The sequence below is a fragment of the Taeniopygia guttata genome, chromosome 28, assembly GCF_048771995.1.
Source record: "Taeniopygia guttata chromosome 28, bTaeGut7.mat, whole genome shotgun sequence".
In the NCBI taxonomy this organism is placed as follows: Eukaryota; Metazoa; Chordata; class Aves; order Passeriformes; family Estrildidae; genus Taeniopygia; species Taeniopygia guttata.
Genome location: NC_133053.1, coordinates 502,790 through 521,505, shown reverse-complemented (window position 1 = coordinate 521,505; position 18,716 = coordinate 502,790). Strand labels below are relative to the sequence as shown.

The following is an 18,716-nucleotide window of genomic DNA, read 5'->3' as shown; positions in this document are numbered from 1 at the left end:
CCTGCAACTGATCCTGCAGTGATCCTGCAGCTGATCCTGCAGCCCAGATCCTGCAACTGATCCTGCAGCTGATCCTGCAGCCCAGCTCCTGCAGCCCCGCAGGCTCAGCTCACCCAGCTCCTCGTTAGCAGCGTGATTTAATTACAAACTCATCCTCACAGCTCCCGGGCTAACAGCCTCTGCTTGCCTCCACCAAGGAGCTGCGCTGACACAAATTCGGGTAGCAGGGGCAGGCTGGTGGAGAACTGGGGTGTCAGGGTGTGTCACACCCCCGGGGACACTTCCCACCGTAAAAGGGACCAAAAAAAGAAGCCAAAAAAACCCCCAAGAGCGGCTGTGATTTGCTCCATTTAATTGCAATTAACCTCAGCCCCCCCGAGGCCAGCAGAGATGCCAGCCCAGCAGCTCGGTGGCCCTGAGGGATGTCCCAGTTGCCAAATTCACCCTCCCAGTTGCCAAATTGGTGCCCAGCTCGGTTCTTCAATCCCAGTGCGCTGTGAAAATGCAGATTTTCCTCCGGGAAGGACACGGGGAGCTCCAGCTCTGCTCCCCTGGGGTGCTCCAGGATCCTGCTGGGAACACCCAGCACTGGGCAAGAGGAAGAGGAAGAACTCGTCCTTCCTCCCCAGCTGGGAGGGAGCAGCAGCTAATCTGCAAAAGGCCAAGTGGTTTCCTAAAAAATAAACTACAGAAAAAATCCCCCGGCCGAGGCTCGGCCCCGTCCCCTTAGAAAATGTAAAAATCTCGGGGCACAGTGTGGCACCAGGGCTGGCACGGCCAGGGCAGGGCCAGGGAGCCTGGCTGGGACTTGGGGTGCTCCAGGGAGAGGATTTGGGGTTCAGGTGCTCCCTGGAGAGGATTTGGGGGTTCAGGTGCTCCCGGTGGCTACAGGAGCTCTCAGTACCCACAGGATCTCTTGGTGGTGCCCACAGGAGCTCTCAGTACCCACAGAATCTCTTGGTGGTGCCCACAGGATCTCTTGGTGGTGCCCACAGGAGCTCTCAGTGCCCACAGGAGCTCTCGGTGCCCACAGGATCTCTTGGTGGTGCCCACAGGAGCTCTCAGTGCCCACAGGATCTCTCGGTGGTGCCCACAGGAGCTCTTGGTGGTGCCCACAGGAACTCTCGGTGGTGCCCACGGGATCCCTCGGCGGTGCCTGGCCCAGCAGAGCCCACCCCGCTCCGAGGGGCTCGGTGCTGCTCAGTTGCTCTCCAGCAGCTTGGCCAGGCCCTGCCGGAGCTCGCTGAGCTCGAAGACCTTCACATCCATCATCTCGGCCACCTTGGCCACCTCGTGCTGCACCTTCTCCCTGTCTGCCAGGCTCTCTGCCAGGCTCTGCTCTGCCAGCTGCAGGCGCCGCTCCAGCTCCGCGTTCCGGGCCTCCAGCTCCTGCAGGGACAGCCGGGCTGCTCAGAGCCCCTCGCCCCCTGCCACCCCGGGGTGTCCCCAGCTGTGTCCCCTGGGTCCCCGTGGGTGAGCCCTGTCCCCAACCTCAGCCCTGCCCGCGGCGTGAGGGGCTGGGAGAGCAGCCACCCCTCTGGGTCCTGTCCAGCCAGTGGGACTGGCTCTGGATCCTGTCCAGGCTGGTGGGACTGGCTCTGGAGCTCTCTGGATCCTCCCCAGATGGGAACTGGGTGGGACTGGCTCCAGAGGGGTGGCAGCTCCCCGGGGTGTCCCACAGGTGCCACCTTTACCTGCAGCTTCTGCAGCGTCTCCTCGCGCTCGCCCTCGGCCTCCCAGCGGCCGCACCTCTGGCTCTTCAGCAGCTGGATCTCCTGGGCACAGGGAGAGGCCTTCAGACCCCACAGCTGTGGTTCTCAAACCCTGCTGCTGGTGCCCTAACATTCCTGCTTTGGTGCTTTTCATATCCTGTCCTGCTGCTGGTGCCTTCATATTTCAATATTTCTATTTCTCAAATCCGGCCCTGATATTGGTACCTTGAGATTTCAGTTTCTCTATTTTTCAAATCCTGTCCTGCTGTTGGTGCCTTAAGATTTCTATTTCTCTGTTTTTCAAACCCCACTGTTGGTGCCTTTAGATTCCAGTTTCTCTGTTTTTTGAGTCCCGTGCTGTTTTGGTGCCTCAGCATTTTGGTTTTTGCATTCCTCAGCCCCTGCCCTGCACTGGGGCACAGCTCTGAGTTTGGTTTTACATTCCTCAGCCCCTGCCCTGCACTGGGGCACAGCTCTGAGTTTGGTTGTGCATTCCTGAGCCCCTGCCCTGCACCGGGCACAGCTCTGAGTTTGGTTTTGCATTCCTCAGCCCCTGCCCTGCACCAGGGCACAGCTCTGAGTTTGGTTTTACATTCCTCAGCCCCTGCCCTGCACTGGGGCACAGCTCTGAGTTTGGTTTTACATTCCTCAGCCCCTGCCCTGCACTGGGGCACAGCTCTGAGTTTGGTTTTGCATTCCTCAGCCCCTGCCCTGCACTGGAGCACAGCTCTGAGTTTGGTTTTGCATTCCTCAGCCCCTGCCCTGCACTGGGGCACAGTCTGAGCCCCGTGCCAGGCGCAGCCTCACCTCGTCCTTCGCCTTGACCAGCAGCTCCAGCTCCTCCAGGCTCTGGCTCAGCTCCTCCTTGCTGCTGTCGCCGCAGGAATCCGGAGTGCCCTGCGCCTCCAGCTCTGCCACCTGCAAGGGGAGGTCTGAGAGCCACAGAATTCCCTGCAGGAATTCCCCCAGCCCCGCTCTGCCCTCCCTGCAAACCCACCTGGCTCGCAGCAGCTCCCGTGGGCTGGGAGGAAAACAATTCCCTCTGCTCTGCTCTGCTCTGCCGGGATCACGCCCAGGAGCACTTTGTGGCTCAGAAAAAAACCACTTTAGAGATCTGTCTGTGCTTTCTGCAGGAGTTCTGCGCTCCAGCTGCCTGACACCAGCACCTGAGCCCCCAGCCCCAAAACCTGAGCCCCCAGCCCCAAAACCCAGATCAATTTTTTACACCTCTGGGCAGAGATCTCCAAAATCTCCGGAGCTGCTGCAGCTCAGCTGGAAGGGTTTGCCCATCTCCCCAGCCCTGGAAAACTCGGCTCGGTGCCTTGGATTATTCATGAGGAGGATTCATTTTTAGAAGCATTTCAGTGCTGGGGCTGCTCCGAGCTCTGCAGGCAGCTCCAGGAGCTCTCCCTGACAGGGAGCGGATCCGGCTCTTCCCAGGAGCGGGATCCTGCCCTGGAGCTGCCAGGACCAGCGTGGTGGCCAGAACCCACCAAAATGCTCTGATTTAGGGACAAAAACTGGGAGTTTCACCAAGCTACAGTGTATCAGTGACACTGAGTCACAGCTCCTTCTGTGAGCCTGCCAAGGCCCAGGGGATCCTGAGGGGATCCTGAGGGAATCCTGAGGGAATCCTGAGGGAATCCTGAGGGAATCCTGTGGGAAGGGATCCTGAGGGAGGGATGTTGGGGATCCTGAGGGAATTCTGAAGGAACCCTGAGGGAACCCTGAGGGAATTCTGAGGGAATCCTGAGGTATGGATTTTGGGGATCCTGAGGGAATCCTGAGGGGATCCTGTGGGAAGAAATCCTGAGGGAGGGATGTTGGGAATTCTGAGGGAACCCTGAGGGAATTCTGAGGGAACCCTGAGGGAATTCTGAGGGAATCCTGAGGGAATCCCGAGGGAGGGATGTTTGGGATCCTGAGGGAATCCCGAGGGAGGCATGTTGGGGATCCTGAGGGAATCCTGAGGGGATCACCTTTCCTAGCCAGACCCAGCTCACCCAAAACCTTTCCCAGCTCTCCTAAAACCTTTCCCAGTCAGACCCAGCTCTCCCAAAACTCTCCCAGCCAGCCCCAACTCTCTCCCAAACCCTTCCCCAGCTGCCCAGGGCTCTGCCCTCGCAGCAGAGCCCCGAGTGCCCCTGCCCAGGCCCCACAGCCCCTCCGGAGCTCAGAGCTGCCCTCATTCCCTGGAACAGCTCGGATCGATCTCGCAGCTCCAGCCAGAGCCGTCCCCACCCCTCTGCCAGCAGCCACACGCCGCCCTGATGCCCAAACTGGGCCAAACTGGCCTCGACCGTGCTGGAAGCTGGGAATTCCTTCCAGAAAAACCCCAAGGGAAGGTGAAATTCTGTGGCTCTGCACTTTGCTTTCCTGGGGAGCTCCCCAGTCCCACGGCCTCGTTTCCTGACACCGTTTCCCATCTGCCTGGATCTGCTGGATTTGATGGGAAAAGGGGTCAAGGGCAGCAGCTGGGCCGGGGTTTCCTCCTGAGAGGAATGAGGGATTTGTCTTTACAAACAAGCTGTGGGTCTGGATAAAACCCGAGAGATAAAAGAAACACTTCCACTGATTGGTGACTGGAAAAAAGATAATCTGCTTTTACAAACAAACTGCAGGTTGGCCGATAAAGGAAATTGGATATCGAAAGATGAAAGAAACAATGGGGAAAAACTCTAAATTCCGTAAGAATTAAGAATTAAAAGGGGAGGGTTATACAATAGAGGGGAATCTTTGGTAGCAGGAGTTCTGGGAAGTCTGAACCTCTCAAGTCCCTCAGCCAGTGGGGAAAAACAAGGGAAACTAGGATAAAAAGGAGGCTGCATCCTCCAAAAATTGGAGAGACCCCAGGGGAACGCCCCATGGCCTCTCCCTTTATTGGAACAAAGCAGAAGCACTCCTCTCTCAGTCTGTGTTTTGGACAGGGAGGTGTTTGTGGATGGCTTTGCCGAGCTCACCCGCTGGCGCAGCGACTCTGTCTCCTCCTGGTACGCCGCCAGCTGCTTCTTCCACTGCTCCACGCTGGCGTTGGCCTCGTGCAGGGCGGCCACCAGCTTGGTGTTGTTGTCCTGGAGGCTGAAGAACTCTGCCTCCCACTGCACCTCGCTCACTGAGCTGGGGACGCATGGGACGGGGTCAGGAGAGGCTTTTCCCCCCTGCCCGGGGCTTTTCCCCCCTGCCCGGGGCTTTTCCCCCCTGCCCGGGGCTTCTCCCTTCGGCTTCCCGAATTTTAACTCTTCCCCCGGCTCTGAGTGTCCCCCTCTGCGCTTTATCCCGGGGTAATGTTTGGTTTTCGGGCACAAACCACAAAGCTGAGGGAATCCTGAGGGATGGACATTGGGAATCCTGAGGGAATCCTGAGGGATGGACATTGGGAATCCTGAGGGAATCCTGAGGGAATCCTGAGGGATGGACATTGGGAATCCTGAGGGAATTCTGAGGGAGGGATGTTGGGAATCCTGAGGGAGGAACGGGGTTAATGGGGTGGGGGAGATCCGGGTACTCTAAAGGGGCTCTGCAGTGTGGGATTGTGAATCCGTTTCCAAAACCCACGTTAGAGCAGAGTCTGCTTTGAATAAAGCCCAGACTCGGGAGAAGGTAGCAAAGGACTCTCTGCTTTTGATTTAGAAATACTCCAAGCGTTCGGCTGGGAGCTTGACAGGAGCCACGGGGCAGAATCCGCCCCGAAGTCTTTTGAAGAGACAAAGAGAGGAAGCAGCAGGGACTTTGCTGGAATCACCAGGGGATTAACACAAACAGCCCTGGCCAGCTGGAGAAGCTGAACATCTCCTGCTATCACAAAATACAGATCTGGAGATGGCTGACACCAGCCCACGCCCCTGCCCCATCCTCCTCCCCACCTGCCCGAGCGGATTTCCAAGCTGGAATCGCTTCCTGCTGGGAAAAGGGGAATGAATCCAGTGGAGGGTTTGAGCAGCGGGCACGGGGCATCACTCCAGAGAATTAAAAGGGTAGAAGGGGTCAGAGTTATTTGTGATGACAAAGCCATGCACCAAATCCTGCCCGAGGGGAGAGTCTGGGGCTCCGAGCAGCCTCACCCCTCCGAGAGCATCTTCTTCAGCCTCTCCTTCTCGGTGGTGATCTCCACGTCGGCGCTCTGGCTGCGGAACAGTTTATCCTCCCCCGGCCCGTTGGAGCTGATGATGGGGCTGGGCAGGACCTGGGGTGAAGGAGGGGTGGGGGGTCACCGCCAGCCTGCGCTGGCCCCGCGGCCACCAACCCACCGGGCCTGGCTGGGCACACCTCGGGGCAGCGCTGGAGGGTCTGCGAGGTGACAGAGGGGACCCACTGCCACCGTCATTGTCACTGTCACCGTCACCACAGAATCTGCATTCCCAGAACTGCGGCCTTGTAGGCCAAGGCTCAGAATCAAACACAGGCTTTGGGCCGAGACTTTGGAAAAGGTTTCTAAATTTAAGTGCCAGAAGGGAGGATTCATAATTGAAAGCAGAGAAATGTGGATTCATAATTTAAAGCAGAGAAACGTGGATTTATAATTTAAAGCAGAGGCACCTTAAGCTAAGTCGAGGGAAGCTGAGAGTTTTAGAGCACAGCACTGTAAGTTTGTGTCATAACCTGGTTAGCTAAGAAAGTTTACACTGTAGTTTGAGTCTAAAAAATGAAATATTTAAGGGGCTGTGAGATACGAAACGGGCTTGGCAAGGAGGGGAAACCTTCAGGGGCTCCCTGGAGCACTAACGAAGGAATGAATTAATTAATTTGGTGTCACCCAAAGCTGTGCAGCCTGGCCGGCCATGCAGCTCTGGGAGGGAAGGGGATGGCAGCACCACAGGGAACATTTTTTTCCCTTTTCCTCCCCTTTTTTCCCCAAGATTACCTGGTGGGATGTGATGCTCAGGGCAGGGTTGGTCAGCTCAGTTTTATCCTGGGATTTCTCCCTGGCCAGACGTGCTGCTTCCTTCACTTCCTGGAATTTCTCTGCAAACTGGAGGGGAAGGGAAAAGTCACTGTGGGGCTGTGGGACCAGCAGGGCTGCTGCTCTGTCCGCAGCTTCATTTAAAATTTTAATTTTTAATTCCTCTCCAACTCAAAAATTTAGGGGTTTCAATTTGGATTTGGCACTCAGGGCTGTGGGTTCATGCAGCTTCATTTAAGTTTTTTAAAAATTTCTCTCCAACTCAAAAATTTAGGGGTTTCAATTTGGGTTTGGCACTCAGGGGCTGTGGGTTCATGCAGCTTCATTTAAAATGCATTTTAATTCCTCTCAAACACAAAAATTCAGGGGTTTCAATTTGGATTTGGCACTCAGGGCTGTGGGTTTGTGCAACTTCATTTAAAATTTTTTTAAATTTCTCTCTAACATGAAAATTCAGGGGTTTCAATTTGGATTTGGCATTCAGGTGTTTCTTAAGCTTCTGGCCACAGTTTCTCGTGATTACCCTCACGGTTAAGCAGTAATTATATTTAATTACTAAACAACCAGCACACCTAACAGTTCTACCGTTTATGAGGCTGACTCTGCCCCTGACCCCCCAAATCCAGATTTTGGGGCTCACCTGGGCCAGGTGCTGCCCCCACCCCCCAAACCCCGTTTTTGGGGCTCACCTGGGCCAGGTGCTGCTCGGAGGCGAAGCCCAGCCCGTAGACCGTGTTGGCCCGGCTGTCCGCCCACTGCCCGAACTTCTGCGAGGTCTTGGTGAACGTCATGTTGGGCGTGACGGTGCTATTGATGATGGCCTGGGGATCGATCCATCAGGGATTGATCAGGGATCCATCAGGGATGGATCAGGGAGTCAGGGATTGATCATGGATTGGTCAGGGAATCAGGGATCGAGCAGGGATCAGGGATCGATCAGGGATCAATCAGGGACTCAGGGATCGATCAGGGATTGAACAGGGATCAGGGATCAATCAGGGATTGATAAGGGATCAGGGATTGATCAGGGAGTCAGGGATTGATCAGGGATCATTTGGGGAGTCAGGGATTGATCAGGGAATCGATCAGAGAATCAGCTGCTTTTGTGTAGGAAAAGCTGTTTTTGTGTGGGGAAGGCTGCTTTTTTCGGGGGAACAGCTGGGTTTTTGGGGAAAAGCTGATTTTTGGGAAAAAGCTGATTTTTTTGGGGGAACAGCTGTTTTTTTGGGGAAAAGCTGATTTTTTTTTGGGGAACAGCTGTTTTTTTTGGGGAAAAGCTGGTTTTTGCGGGCACAGGTGGGTTTTTTTGGGGGAAAAGCTGGGGTTTTTGGGAGGAAAAGCTGTTTTTTGTGGGCACAGGTGGTTTTTTTTGGGGAAAAGCTGTTTTTTGTGGTGCCCACCTTGGTTCCCCCCACGCTGATGATCCGGTAGACGCTGCGGGTGGCATCGTAGAAGTAGGAGACGGTCAGGGCGTGCTTGCTGGCCGGGATCCAGTTCCTCTTGGTGGCGGGGTCGATCTGGAAGACGTGGGCCCTGGTGCTGAAGATTGGCTGCTCCCTGAGGGACAGAAAAGGGCGCCTGTGTCCTGCTGGGCACCGAGCAGCACACAGAAACTTGGGGAGTTCCAAGGAGAAAAAAACCCGATTTTGTTCAAACACCTGGGATTTATAGAATTCCATGGGTGGCCGTGGGTTGGAGGATGGAATTACCACCTTTCCAACCACACTGCTCCCAAAAATCAATCAATCAATTAGTCAATTAATCAATCAATCATTTCTCCCCACCCACAGAGAGAAATGTGTAAATATTCTATTTATCCATTAAATTGTCTGGGAACTCTGACTCTCAAACACGTAAACATCATCAAAAAGCCAAAAAAAGTCATATGAGAACTTTAAAACTTTCAAAAGGACTATAAGAAAAAACTTAACACTTTTACAAATCAGGGCAACGGTGTTGAATCGTCGTTTGGAAGGGTTGAGGTTTCAGCTGAGGGTGAGGACCAATCTATGCTGAAGCTAGATGCACCAGGGATAATGATTAATGATTAATGATTAATGATTATTAGATGCTTAAGCTAAGGCTAATTGTTGCATCACGAGCTCAATTATAGAAGGAAGTGGAGCAAGTGAACCCTTGTGGGAGCACATTGGGAGCAGCAGGACAATGCCCAGCACCTGCACTCCGTGGCCATCCACCCTGGATCGTGCCAGGAGGTCACACAGGCCTGAGGAAGACCTTCCTGACTTCATCCCTGACCCAATCCGAGACCACCGACCCAGAACCGGGTGGGTGCGAGGGACCAACAACCTCATTTCATTGCAGAGCGGAGATGGGAGGCGCTGGGGTCGTGCCAATTATTATTTTGGGAAAGAAACAGGAGGCAGAAATCCCTGTGCAGCGCAGTGACACACTGCAGGCACAAACCCTGTGCTCCCAGGGGTGTAATTAACACACCCCTTTCTAACCTGGGCTAATTAGGGAGTGTTTGTCCGTGATTTTCTCTGTGAGGGCAGGGGGAAGCCGAGGCAAGGGGCAAGCGCAGGGATTTCTGCTGCTCCCTCCCCTGGATCCTGCTCACCCTCCTGGGCTCTGCAGGGACAGTCCCGGTGTCCCTGCTGCTGCCACCTCACGTCACCGGGTTCTCCAGGAGTTTTGGGGTTTCTCTCCCAGAGCTCTCCCCTAAATCCCTGGCACACCCCTAAATCCCAGCTTTCGAGGCTGGGGTGGTCCTTTGCTGGTTGTGCCTCCCGTTTCAGGGATGTTTTCCACGTTTCAGGAACATTTTCCACATTTCAGGAACGTTTTCCACGTTTCAGGAATGCTTTCCACATTTCAGGAATGTTTTCCACATTTCAGGAATGTTTTCCACATTTCAGGAACGTTTTCCACGTTTCAGGAACGTTTTCCCAGCTGCTCCAGGGCTCGGGGGTTCCTCTGGGAACGCCCAGGGCTCAGACCCAAACCGGGGAAATTGGAGGGAATTTGGCCCCGCCGGCAGCTGCGAGGTGCAGGCACACGCTGCTCTGTGCAGCCCCCCAAAACCCGGGCTGCTGAGCTCCCTCCCCGTCCCCAGGGCTCCCAGCTGCCCCGAGCAGCCCCCCAAAACCCGGGCTGCTGAGCTCCCTCCCCGTCCCCAGGGCTCCCAGCTGCCCCGAGCAGCCCGTCCCATCAATCCAAAGGCACCTGGCGCTTGCCAGAGCCAGCCCTGAGCTCCACAGGGAATATTTGATTTCCTTCCCCCCTCCCAGCCTGCTCCAGGTGCCAGCCCTGGCTCGGGTATCTCCTGACTGCACACTCCACACCCGCTCTGCCTGGGTTTTTGGAGCAAGATTCCAACTTCCCAGGCTCCGTTTTCACCTGGATCATGGCCTGTCTTTGCCCAGGGAGCTAAAAAAGGGCATAAAGGGATATCCACTACATGAAGGGGTTAAATGCTGGGGTTTTGCCACCTTCGTGTGATCTGTGATTTGTTATCTGTGATTTATAACTTGTGATCTGTGATTTGTTATCTGTGATTTATAACTTGTGATCTGTTATCTGTGATTTATAACTCGTGATCTGTGATTTATAATTTAACTGTGATTTATAACTTGTGATCTGTGATTTATAATTTGTTATCTGTGATTTATAATTTGTGATCTGTGATTTATAATTTGTGATCTGTGATTTGTAATTTGTGATCTGTGATCTTTGCCACACGGGAGAAATGGACGTTTGTGCCCCTGAACCCCCAAGCCCTGGGCTGGTTTTGGAAAGAACAAAGGCAGGACTTTACCGAGTTGCTGACATTTGTCAGTAAGGGCAGTTAGGGGGTGTCCCCTCCTCCAGCAGCTCCTCCTCAGGGGCCTCTCAGCTGCTCTGGGGCTCCTTCCCAGCGCTGCCTCCACAGGGATTCATTCCCTGCTGAAGGAAAAGCCCAGCTGTTATTAGGCACCTTCAGGGGCTCTGTCTGCCCCCAGTGTTCAGGAGCTCCTCCTTTGCAGTCATTCCTCACCACTGAACAAGGTTTTCCCCCCACTCCTGGGAGATAACCGGGTGAGCAATGGAGCAAATCCCCCTGGGAGGCTCCAGCGCTTCCAGCCATGCCCACGTGGCGCTGCTGCCTGATGGAAAACCCTGCTGGAGATCATTCCTCGGGCACAGCAGCTGTTCCTGGGCTCCTGTCCATGCTGGCATCCTGTCCCTGTGTCCCTGTCCCTCCAGAATCCCGTCCCTGTGTCCCTGTTCCTCCGTGGGGCTGTATCCCAATCCCATCCCCGTGTCCCTGTCCCTCCATGGGGTTGTACCCAAACCCCATCCCCGTGTCCCTGTCCCTCCGTGGGGCTGTATCCAAACCCCATCCCCGTGTCCCTGTCCATCCAGGATCCCATCCCCATGTCCCTGTCCCTCCGTGGAGCTGTATCCAGACCCCATCCCTGTGACCCTGTCCCTCTAGGATCCCATCCCCATGTCCCTGTCCCTCCATGGGGCTGTATCCCGATCCCATCCCCGTGTCCCTGTCCCTCCATGTCCTCTCCAGCTCTCCTGGAGCCCTTTCAGGCTCTGGGAACAGCTCCAGGGTTTCTCTGGATCTTCCCTTCTCCAGCCTTGGGCACTCCCAGGGATCCAGGGGCAGCCACAGCTCCTCTGGGAATTCGTCCCAGGGCAGAACTTTTCCATCATCTCCAGTCTGAGCCGACTCTGACTGGGGCAGTGAGGACAGAGGGACACCCGGGAGGGGACAGCCCGAGCTGGGCTGCCCAAAACCCCAAAACCCACCGAGCTTTTCCAAGCAGCTCTGGGATTCCAACTCCTGTTCCCCCCTCCGGCCCCCAGACTGAACCCAGCAGGGTCCCTGAAATGCTGACACTCCTCACTGCCCAAGGGCGAATAAATAAACGTGTAAATAAATAAATAAACAAACGTGTAAATAAAACCGCTTCCATCCCCCAGGGCTGGCCTCCGCAGATAATTAAGGAGAAGCAAAGCAAACGAGGAAAGGCCCTGGAAGGGATCCAGGTCCCATCCCTGCCAGCGCTGCTCCCAGCTCAGGGGGAAGGGCAGGATTCGATATCCCAGCACCCGGGGAGCTAAAAAAGGCTTGTCTGGGGTGGATATCCACTGCAGGAAGGGATAGCCACTGCAGGAAGGGATAGCCACTGCAGGAAGGGATAGCCACTGCAGGAAGGGATAGCCACTGCGGGAAGGGATAGCCACTGCGGGAAGGGATAGCCACTGCACGGAGGGGTTAAATGCTGGGGTTTTGCCACCTTCGGAGCTGGAATGTGTTATCTGTGATTTGTTATCTGTGATTTATAATTTGTTATCTGTGATCTGTTACTTGTTATCTGTCATCTCCGATTTGTTATCTGTGATCTGTAATCTGTGATCTGTTATCTCTGATTTGTAATCTGCGATCTCTGATTTGTTATCTGTGATCTGTTATCTCTGTTATTTGTGATCTCTGATTCGTTATCTGTGATCTCTGATTTGTTATCTGCGATCTCTGATTTGTTATCCGTGATCTCTGATTCGTTATCTGTGATTCATTATCTGTGATCTCTGATTCGTGATCTCTGATCTGTTATCTCTGATTAATTATCTGCGATCTGTGCCCTCAATTCGATCTGTGCCCTCAATTCCTGGCCTGGGCAGAGCAGCCATGCCCGAGCGGTGCGAGGAGATCTGGGGACACGGTGACACACACGGGGACAGGGCCAGCAGCCGTGTGCCAGGAGGGACAGATGGCCCCGAGCAGGGCCAGAGCCAGCCCCGAGCCCCGCCCGGAGGGGAGCAGCGGGCACGGGAGGTGCCAGGGGCTGGCGAGGGCCAGAGCCGGCCCTGCCAGGGATGCCACACGGCTGTCCTTGATCCCAGCCCTGCCACATCAACTGTCCTCAATGCCAGCCCTGCCAGGGATGCCACACGGCTGTCCCCAATGCCAGTCCTGCCACATCAACTGTCCTCAATGCCAGGGACGTCCCACGGGCTGTCCTTGATCCCAACCCTGCCACATGAACTGTCCTCAATGCCAGCCTGTCCTCGCTGCCAGCCCTGCCAGGGATGTCACATAGACTGTCCCCAATGCCAGCCTGTCGTAGTTCGACCAGCCTTAGCGAGACTTTTCTGACCTAAAGAGCCCTATGAGCGCTTTCAGTCCACACTCAGTAATAAAACACTGTAACATAAAAAAGAAACCGTCACCTTTAACAGATTTTCTCCAAACAGTTGCCATGTGTGACACAAAACCACAAAAAGTTACAATCGTGTTCCCTTTGCTCTTTGCATCTCCCTGCCAGGGAAAGGCCCCCGGGTGCAGAGATGATCACCCCAAACTCTGCTCGGCTTTGGGATTTGATATTTCCATGTATCATTCCGATATTTTGATATTTCCCAGGTTCTGAGCTGCGCTGTTGTGGGAATCTTTACAACTCTGTGTAAAGTGTTAGCAAGTTCTTCTCACGGCTCAGGCACACAAAACAACACAGCTCAGGCAGACAAAACAACACAGCTCAGGCAGACAAAACAATCCTTTTCCAGCCCAAGCATGTGAGCAGGACAGAAATTAAATTAGTGAGAGCAGGGCAGAAATGAGAACAGGACAGGAATTAGTGTGAGCAGGATAAAAATGAGTGTGAGCAGGACAGAAATGAGAGCAGGACAGGAATGAGTGAAAAGGACAAATGAAATGAGTGTGAACAGGATAAAAATGAGTGAGAGCAGGACAGGAATGAGAGCAGGACAGGAATGGGAGTGAATAGGACAGGAATGAGAGTGAGCAGGATAAAAATGAGTGAGAGCAGGACAGGAATGAGTGAGAGCAGGATAAAAATGAGAGCAGGATAAAAATGAGAGCAGGACAGGAACGAGCCCAGCCCTGGCCCCTGGCCACGCTGAGCCAGCTGTGAGCCCAGCCTGGGGCTCTCACTAAAATCACCCCAAAATCCCTGAGGGAAAATCCCCCCAGAGATCCCAGGGAAAATCCCCCCCAAACCCCCCCAGGCAGAGCCCGGCACCCAAAAGGCAGAACTGGGGCACAGAGAGGGGCTGGGAGCCCAGCCCAGCCCTTCCTCCTCCTCCTCCTCCTCCTGCAGGGCTGCATGGCTGCTCTCCTTTTATCTCCCCTCAGCAGCCTCAGAGCTGCTGTCTGTCTGTCTGTTTATCTGTCTGTCTGTCTGTGTATCTGTCTGTCTGTCTGTCTGTCTGGGGAACTGGGGCTGATAAAAGTCAGCCCCCAGCTCCTTCCCTCTGCCCTCCTCCCAAATTCCAGACCCACCCTGGGGGTGCAGGATGATCCCTGGCCCGGTCCTGTGCAGGGCCTGCAGCCGGGTTTTGGGGATCCCTTTCCACCCGGGATATTCCACAACCCGGGATATTCCACACTTCAATTCAGGATATTCCATAACCCGGGATATTCCACATTTCAACCCAGGCTATTCCATAACCCAGGATATCCCAGGATTCCTCCCCGGGACGCTGAACTGCAGAACTGCTTTGGGGCCAAATCCATCTTTGGGAAGACGAATTTAGAGCTTCGGGGACAAAGTTTGGGAGGATGGATTTAGGGCTTTGAGGCCAAAGTTTGGATTCCAGAGATGGATTTAGGGTACAAAGTTTGGATTCTAAAGATGGATTTAGGGTACAAAGTTGGGATTCCAAAGATGGATTTAGGGTACAAAGTTTGGATTCCAAAGATGGATTTAGGGTACAAAGTTTGGATTCCAGAGATGGATTTAGGGTACAAAGTTTGGATTCCAAAGATGGATTTAGAGAACAAAGTTTGGATTCCAGAGATGGATTTGCCCATGCCCAGGAAGGTCTCCAGCGCCCTGGGGAGGTGCAGCTCCAGGAACAGGATCCGGCTCTTTCCTCATTCCCGGAGATCCCGGCAGGAACTGGAGCAGCTGCTCCAGAGGAAGGATCAGGGGACAGCCCCAGCAAGGTCACACACACACACAGGGTCTGTAAACCCCGGGAATCCTGGCTTTTCCTTGGAATTCCGGAGCCTCCTGCGGGTCCCGCTCCTGCTTGGGACACAAACACGGCTCTGCAGCCACCAAAAATCCCAAATAATCCCAGCAGAGCTCAGGAATTCCGCACACATCCCAGAAAATAACGAGAATTAGACAAACGGAGATGCAGCTTTTCTCCAACTCTCTGCACTTCCAGATCCCCGCTCAGCAAAAAATAAAAAATTCCCAAAAATAGTACTTTTGCCCTTTTTTGCTGCTGTTTTTGTCCTGTCCTTGCCAGAGCTCCTTCCCAGGAGCTCTGTGACAAGGACAGGGCCAAGGCCCCGTGGGGCAGAGGGCAGCCAAGGTAAGAGTGGCTGAATTAATTTGGGATAAACTCATTACTGCTCTAATTAGAAGCCAGTAAATTGCACCTCCCCGTGTTTATATATATATATTATATTTGACAATCCATCACCACCTCCCTGTATTTAAAATTTACAGTATTTAGAATTTACAATGCCAGCAGAAATGTGAGGACGTGGCCGCTGAGGGCTCAGCTGGATGAAAACTTCATCCAGCTAATATTCACTAAAATTCAATTTCCCCAAATTCCCTTCCTTCAGGGCCAGGTGTTATTTCCAGCTGTCCCCTAAATCCCGTGGATTTCAGAGGAATCCACAGAGAATTCACCCGGGAAAACCAGAATATTACAACCAGAACATTACCAAGAAGTCTAGAAAGGAGAATCCCTGCTTTAAAAATAATTTAACTAAAATCAGCTCCTTTTTATATCCTTTATAGCCAGAGTCATGGAAATTCTGCTGGAATTCCAGAATTAGTTAAGGAAATTCTGCTGGAATTCCAGAGTTATGGAAGTTCTGCTGCTCAATATCCCCGTAGGACCACCAAGGCCACCCTTTAATCTCAGGAGTGAAATGGGAATTCAGGAATTTTGGGGTGGAAACTTCTGGCTGGGCAATGGTTTCTGCTGCCCCACCAGCGAGAATTCCAGATAATTCCAGGTACAGCGATAATTCCTGCATCCCAAATTTTCCTCCTGGCAGCTCCAGGGGTTTTCCAGCGACTTTGCAGATGGCAGGAAAAACAGGGACACAGGGATTTCACCTGGATCAGCACATCCCCTGCCAGCTTCAAAGGCTTCTGCCAGCCTCACATTTCTGTCACTGCCGATTCCTGCCTCATCGCTTCCTCTAGCTAGTCCAAAAGGAACATTTTTTAACAAAGGAAAAGGGAAAATTAAAAAAAAAAAAGGGAAATTAAAAAAAAGAGGAACATAGAAAATAAAAAAAAAAAAGGAGGAAAACAGAAAATTAAAAAATAAAAAGGAATAGGGAAAATTTTATAAAGGAAAATAGAATTTTTTTTTAAAAGGAGAACGGTAAATTAAAACAAAACAAAAAAAAAAAAAAAAAAGGAAAACGAGCCCCCAGGAATGTCATTTATTCCAAACCCCACGTTCGGAGGGAATGATCTGCCAGGATTCCTCCAGACTCGACCGCACAAGAAACTCACAACAACGTGTCCGGTCCTATGCTCCCAAAATCCCGCTCCCAAAATCCCATTGCCAAAATCCCATTGCCAAAATCCCGCTCCCAAATTCCCCTCCCGGGACCAGGCGCGGGGATCGCGGGCTGAGATCCCCGCGGAGTTTCAGCCGCTCCTTCCCCGCAGAAATCCAATCGGGCTCCATCTTCCCGCACACAATCCCGGGGAAATCCCGAATTTCGGAACTCCCGGGAAGTTTTGGGCTCCCGGAGCCGCCCCGGCTCCTTCCCCGGCGGAGTTGGGGCCGCTCGCCATTCCCCCTTCCCCACCCCAAAAATTACAGCCGAGGCGAAACTTTCCAGCTCCTAACGCGGCAAAAAAAACAAAAAAAAAACCCCAAAAAGCGCCGTTTAACCCTCGAATTCCTGCCTGAGAAGCGGCTCCGCGGCACGGAAAGCGGAGAGGAACGGGAGCCCGCCGGTCTCACCCCATCCCCGCCGCTCTCACCCCATCCCCGCCGGTCTCTCTCACCCCATCCCCGCCGGTCTCACCCCATCCCCGCCGGCTCCGCCGCTCGCGATCCTCCCGCGCCGCCTCCTCCTCCTCCTCCTCCTTCTCCCCTTCCTCTTTCTTTCTGTCCTTCTCCGGATCCGGATGCTCTTTAAATTTCCTCCGGAATTTCACTTTGAAGCGTTGCTGCTGCTGCAGCTGCTGCTCCGCGGCTCCGGGAGCGGTACCGGGAGCGGCTCCGGCACCGGGATCGGCACCAGCACCGGGAATGGCCCCGGGAGCGGCTCCGGCACCGGGGAGTGGTCCCGGGAGTGGCACCGGGATCGGTACCGGGATCGGCACCAGCACCGGGAATGGCCCCGGGAGTGGCTCCGGCACCGGGAATGGCCCCGGGGCGCTCCGGCTGTGCCCCGGCGCTTCTCCGCCCGCAGCTCCGCCGCTCCCCGGTTCCCTCCCGGCCGGCGGGGAGCGGCTGGATGGAGCCGGTGCCTCTCCGAGCCTTTTGTCCCCCCGGTCCGAGCGTTCCCCCCGCGGGCAGCGCGTCCCGGGCGGCCCGAGCTGCTCGTTGCCCGCTGCCTGCCGGTCCTGCTCGGTCCCTGCCGGTCCCTGCCGCTCCTTCCCGCTCCCTGCCGGTCCTTTTCCCGGTCCTGCCCGCTCCCTACCCGCTCCCTCCGCGCTCCCGCCGCCCCATCCCGCTCACGTTTGGCCGCTTTTCTTCTCCCGACTTTATTGGCGGCGCCGCCAGCACCACCTGCCGGGACAGCGGGCCCGGTGCCACCCCCGGGACAGCGGGGACAGGAGCCCTGAGCCCTGGAGCCCTCTGAGCACAAAACCTGCAACCCCTGGGGCTCTCGGCGCCCCAAAACCCTCTGCCCCCCAAAGCCCCCTCACCCCTGGAATCCAGAATTCCACCCCGGCAGCGCGAACACGAGTGAGATAACAGCTGTGATAACGCCATTGATAACCCGGGTGTGATAACCCGGGTGGGATAACACGGGTGTGATAATACTAACCCGGGTGTGATAACGCCACTGATAACCCGGGTGTGATAACACCAGTGATGACCCGGGTGGGATAACCCGGGTGTGAGTGGCACCGCGTGTGACCCCAGGTGAGAGGTGACATCGTGTGTGACACCGTGTGTGACACCGTGCTGGCAGCAGCAGATGCCAGCTCAGAGCAGTTTTGGCACCGTTGTCTTTTCCTGGAATTTTGTGTCCTCACAAGTCCCCATCCCTGTCCCCAGGTCCCCATCCCTGTCCCTGTCCCCATTTCTGTCCCCTGTCCCTGTCCCCAAACCCAAAAAGCAAATTCCCATTGAACGCTGCATCTCCTCTCGCCCCTCTGCCATTCTGTCACTGTGGAACCCCTGAGTTCAACACTGCCAAATATTTAACATCAATAACGGTTACTATTCAAGGGTTTCGGGATTTGAATTCAGGATTTTTATTTAGGATTTGAATTCAGGATTTCAATTTAAACCACTGAAATTCAAACTCCTGCAAGAATCCCCCATCTCTTCCTAGAGCAGAAAAATCTCCAATAAACACCAAAATCTCTCCCCAGCTGCTGCTTTTAAACCCAAAATTCCTTTTTTTCCCACACACACTCAAAGTTCCCCTCCAGAACGGCCCCTGAGCCACTTTTCTGTGAAGCTTTATAGAAATTAATCCTCCAGCACTAAAAATACCCCAAATTCACCTTCCATTTTCTGTTTAAAGCAGCTCATTAAAGCCTCCCTGTGCCCCTGGGGCTGCTGCTCTGCTGCTTTTCCAGGAAAATTGAAATTATTCCTCACTGGCCGGAGCCTTCCCCTCCATTTCCCCCCATTTTTTACAATTCTGAGGAAGCAGAAATTTGCTTTTTACAATTTTTACATTATACTATATTACATTCTATTATAATCACACTATATTTTACTATATGATTACATTAATTATATATATTACATTACATTACATTATATACTAACTATATATTGTATTAATATTATCATAGTGTATAATAGTATATATTATATTATTATTAATATTTTATTATCCTATTTAATAATAAAGAAATATAATCGGGTTGTACTGAACAATAACTCCCAAAGCAGGAGTTGCCACCCCGAGCCCAAAGCCAATATTTGTAATTTCAGACAAATAAATG

General features: G+C 53.7%; 1 protein-coding gene across 7 annotated transcripts; it reads right to left on the bottom strand.

Annotated features, from left to right (window-relative positions):
- Nucleotides 1–332: 332 nt before the first annotated feature.
- On the bottom strand, nucleotides 333–17,195 carry HOMER3 (homer scaffold protein 3). Of its 7 annotated transcripts, none has more exons than XM_072919328.1 (10): nucleotides 16,587–17,193; nucleotides 10,391–10,518; nucleotides 8,013–8,169; nucleotides 7,302–7,433; nucleotides 6,574–6,681; nucleotides 5,774–5,895; nucleotides 4,673–4,829; nucleotides 2,520–2,630; nucleotides 1,695–1,775; nucleotides 333–1,389 (listed from the first exon to the last, which is right to left on the bottom strand). In XM_072919328.1, the coding sequence occupies exons 2-10, from the start codon at nucleotides 10,402–10,404 to the stop codon at nucleotides 1,201–1,203; spliced, it is 1,071 nt and encodes a 356-aa protein (XP_072775429.1). In that variant the 5' UTR covers nucleotides 10,405–10,518; nucleotides 16,587–17,193; the 3' UTR covers nucleotides 333–1,200. The 7 variants fall into 7 exon arrangements, with proteins under 7 accessions (XP_072775429.1, XP_072775430.1, XP_072775426.1 ...); XM_072919329.1 differs by having other exon boundaries at nucleotides 10,391–10,515; XM_072919325.1 differs by having other exon boundaries at nucleotides 16,607–17,193.
- Between the last annotated feature and the right edge of the window lie 1,521 nt (nucleotides 17,196–18,716).

What these genes read in the sequence shown, in the direction of transcription:
- HOMER3 (XM_072919328.1), bottom strand. An exon ending in TGGTCAAGGCGAAGGACGAG is followed by an intron (nt 1,776 to 2,519) that starts GTGAGGCTGCGC and finishes CCCTGTGCCCAG; the next exon opens with GAGATCCAGCTGCTGAAGAG. An exon ending in AGACGCTGCAGAAGCTGCAG is followed by an intron (nt 1,390 to 1,694) that starts GTAAAGGTGGCA and finishes CTGTCCCTGCAG; the next exon opens with GAGCTGGAGGCCCGGAACGC.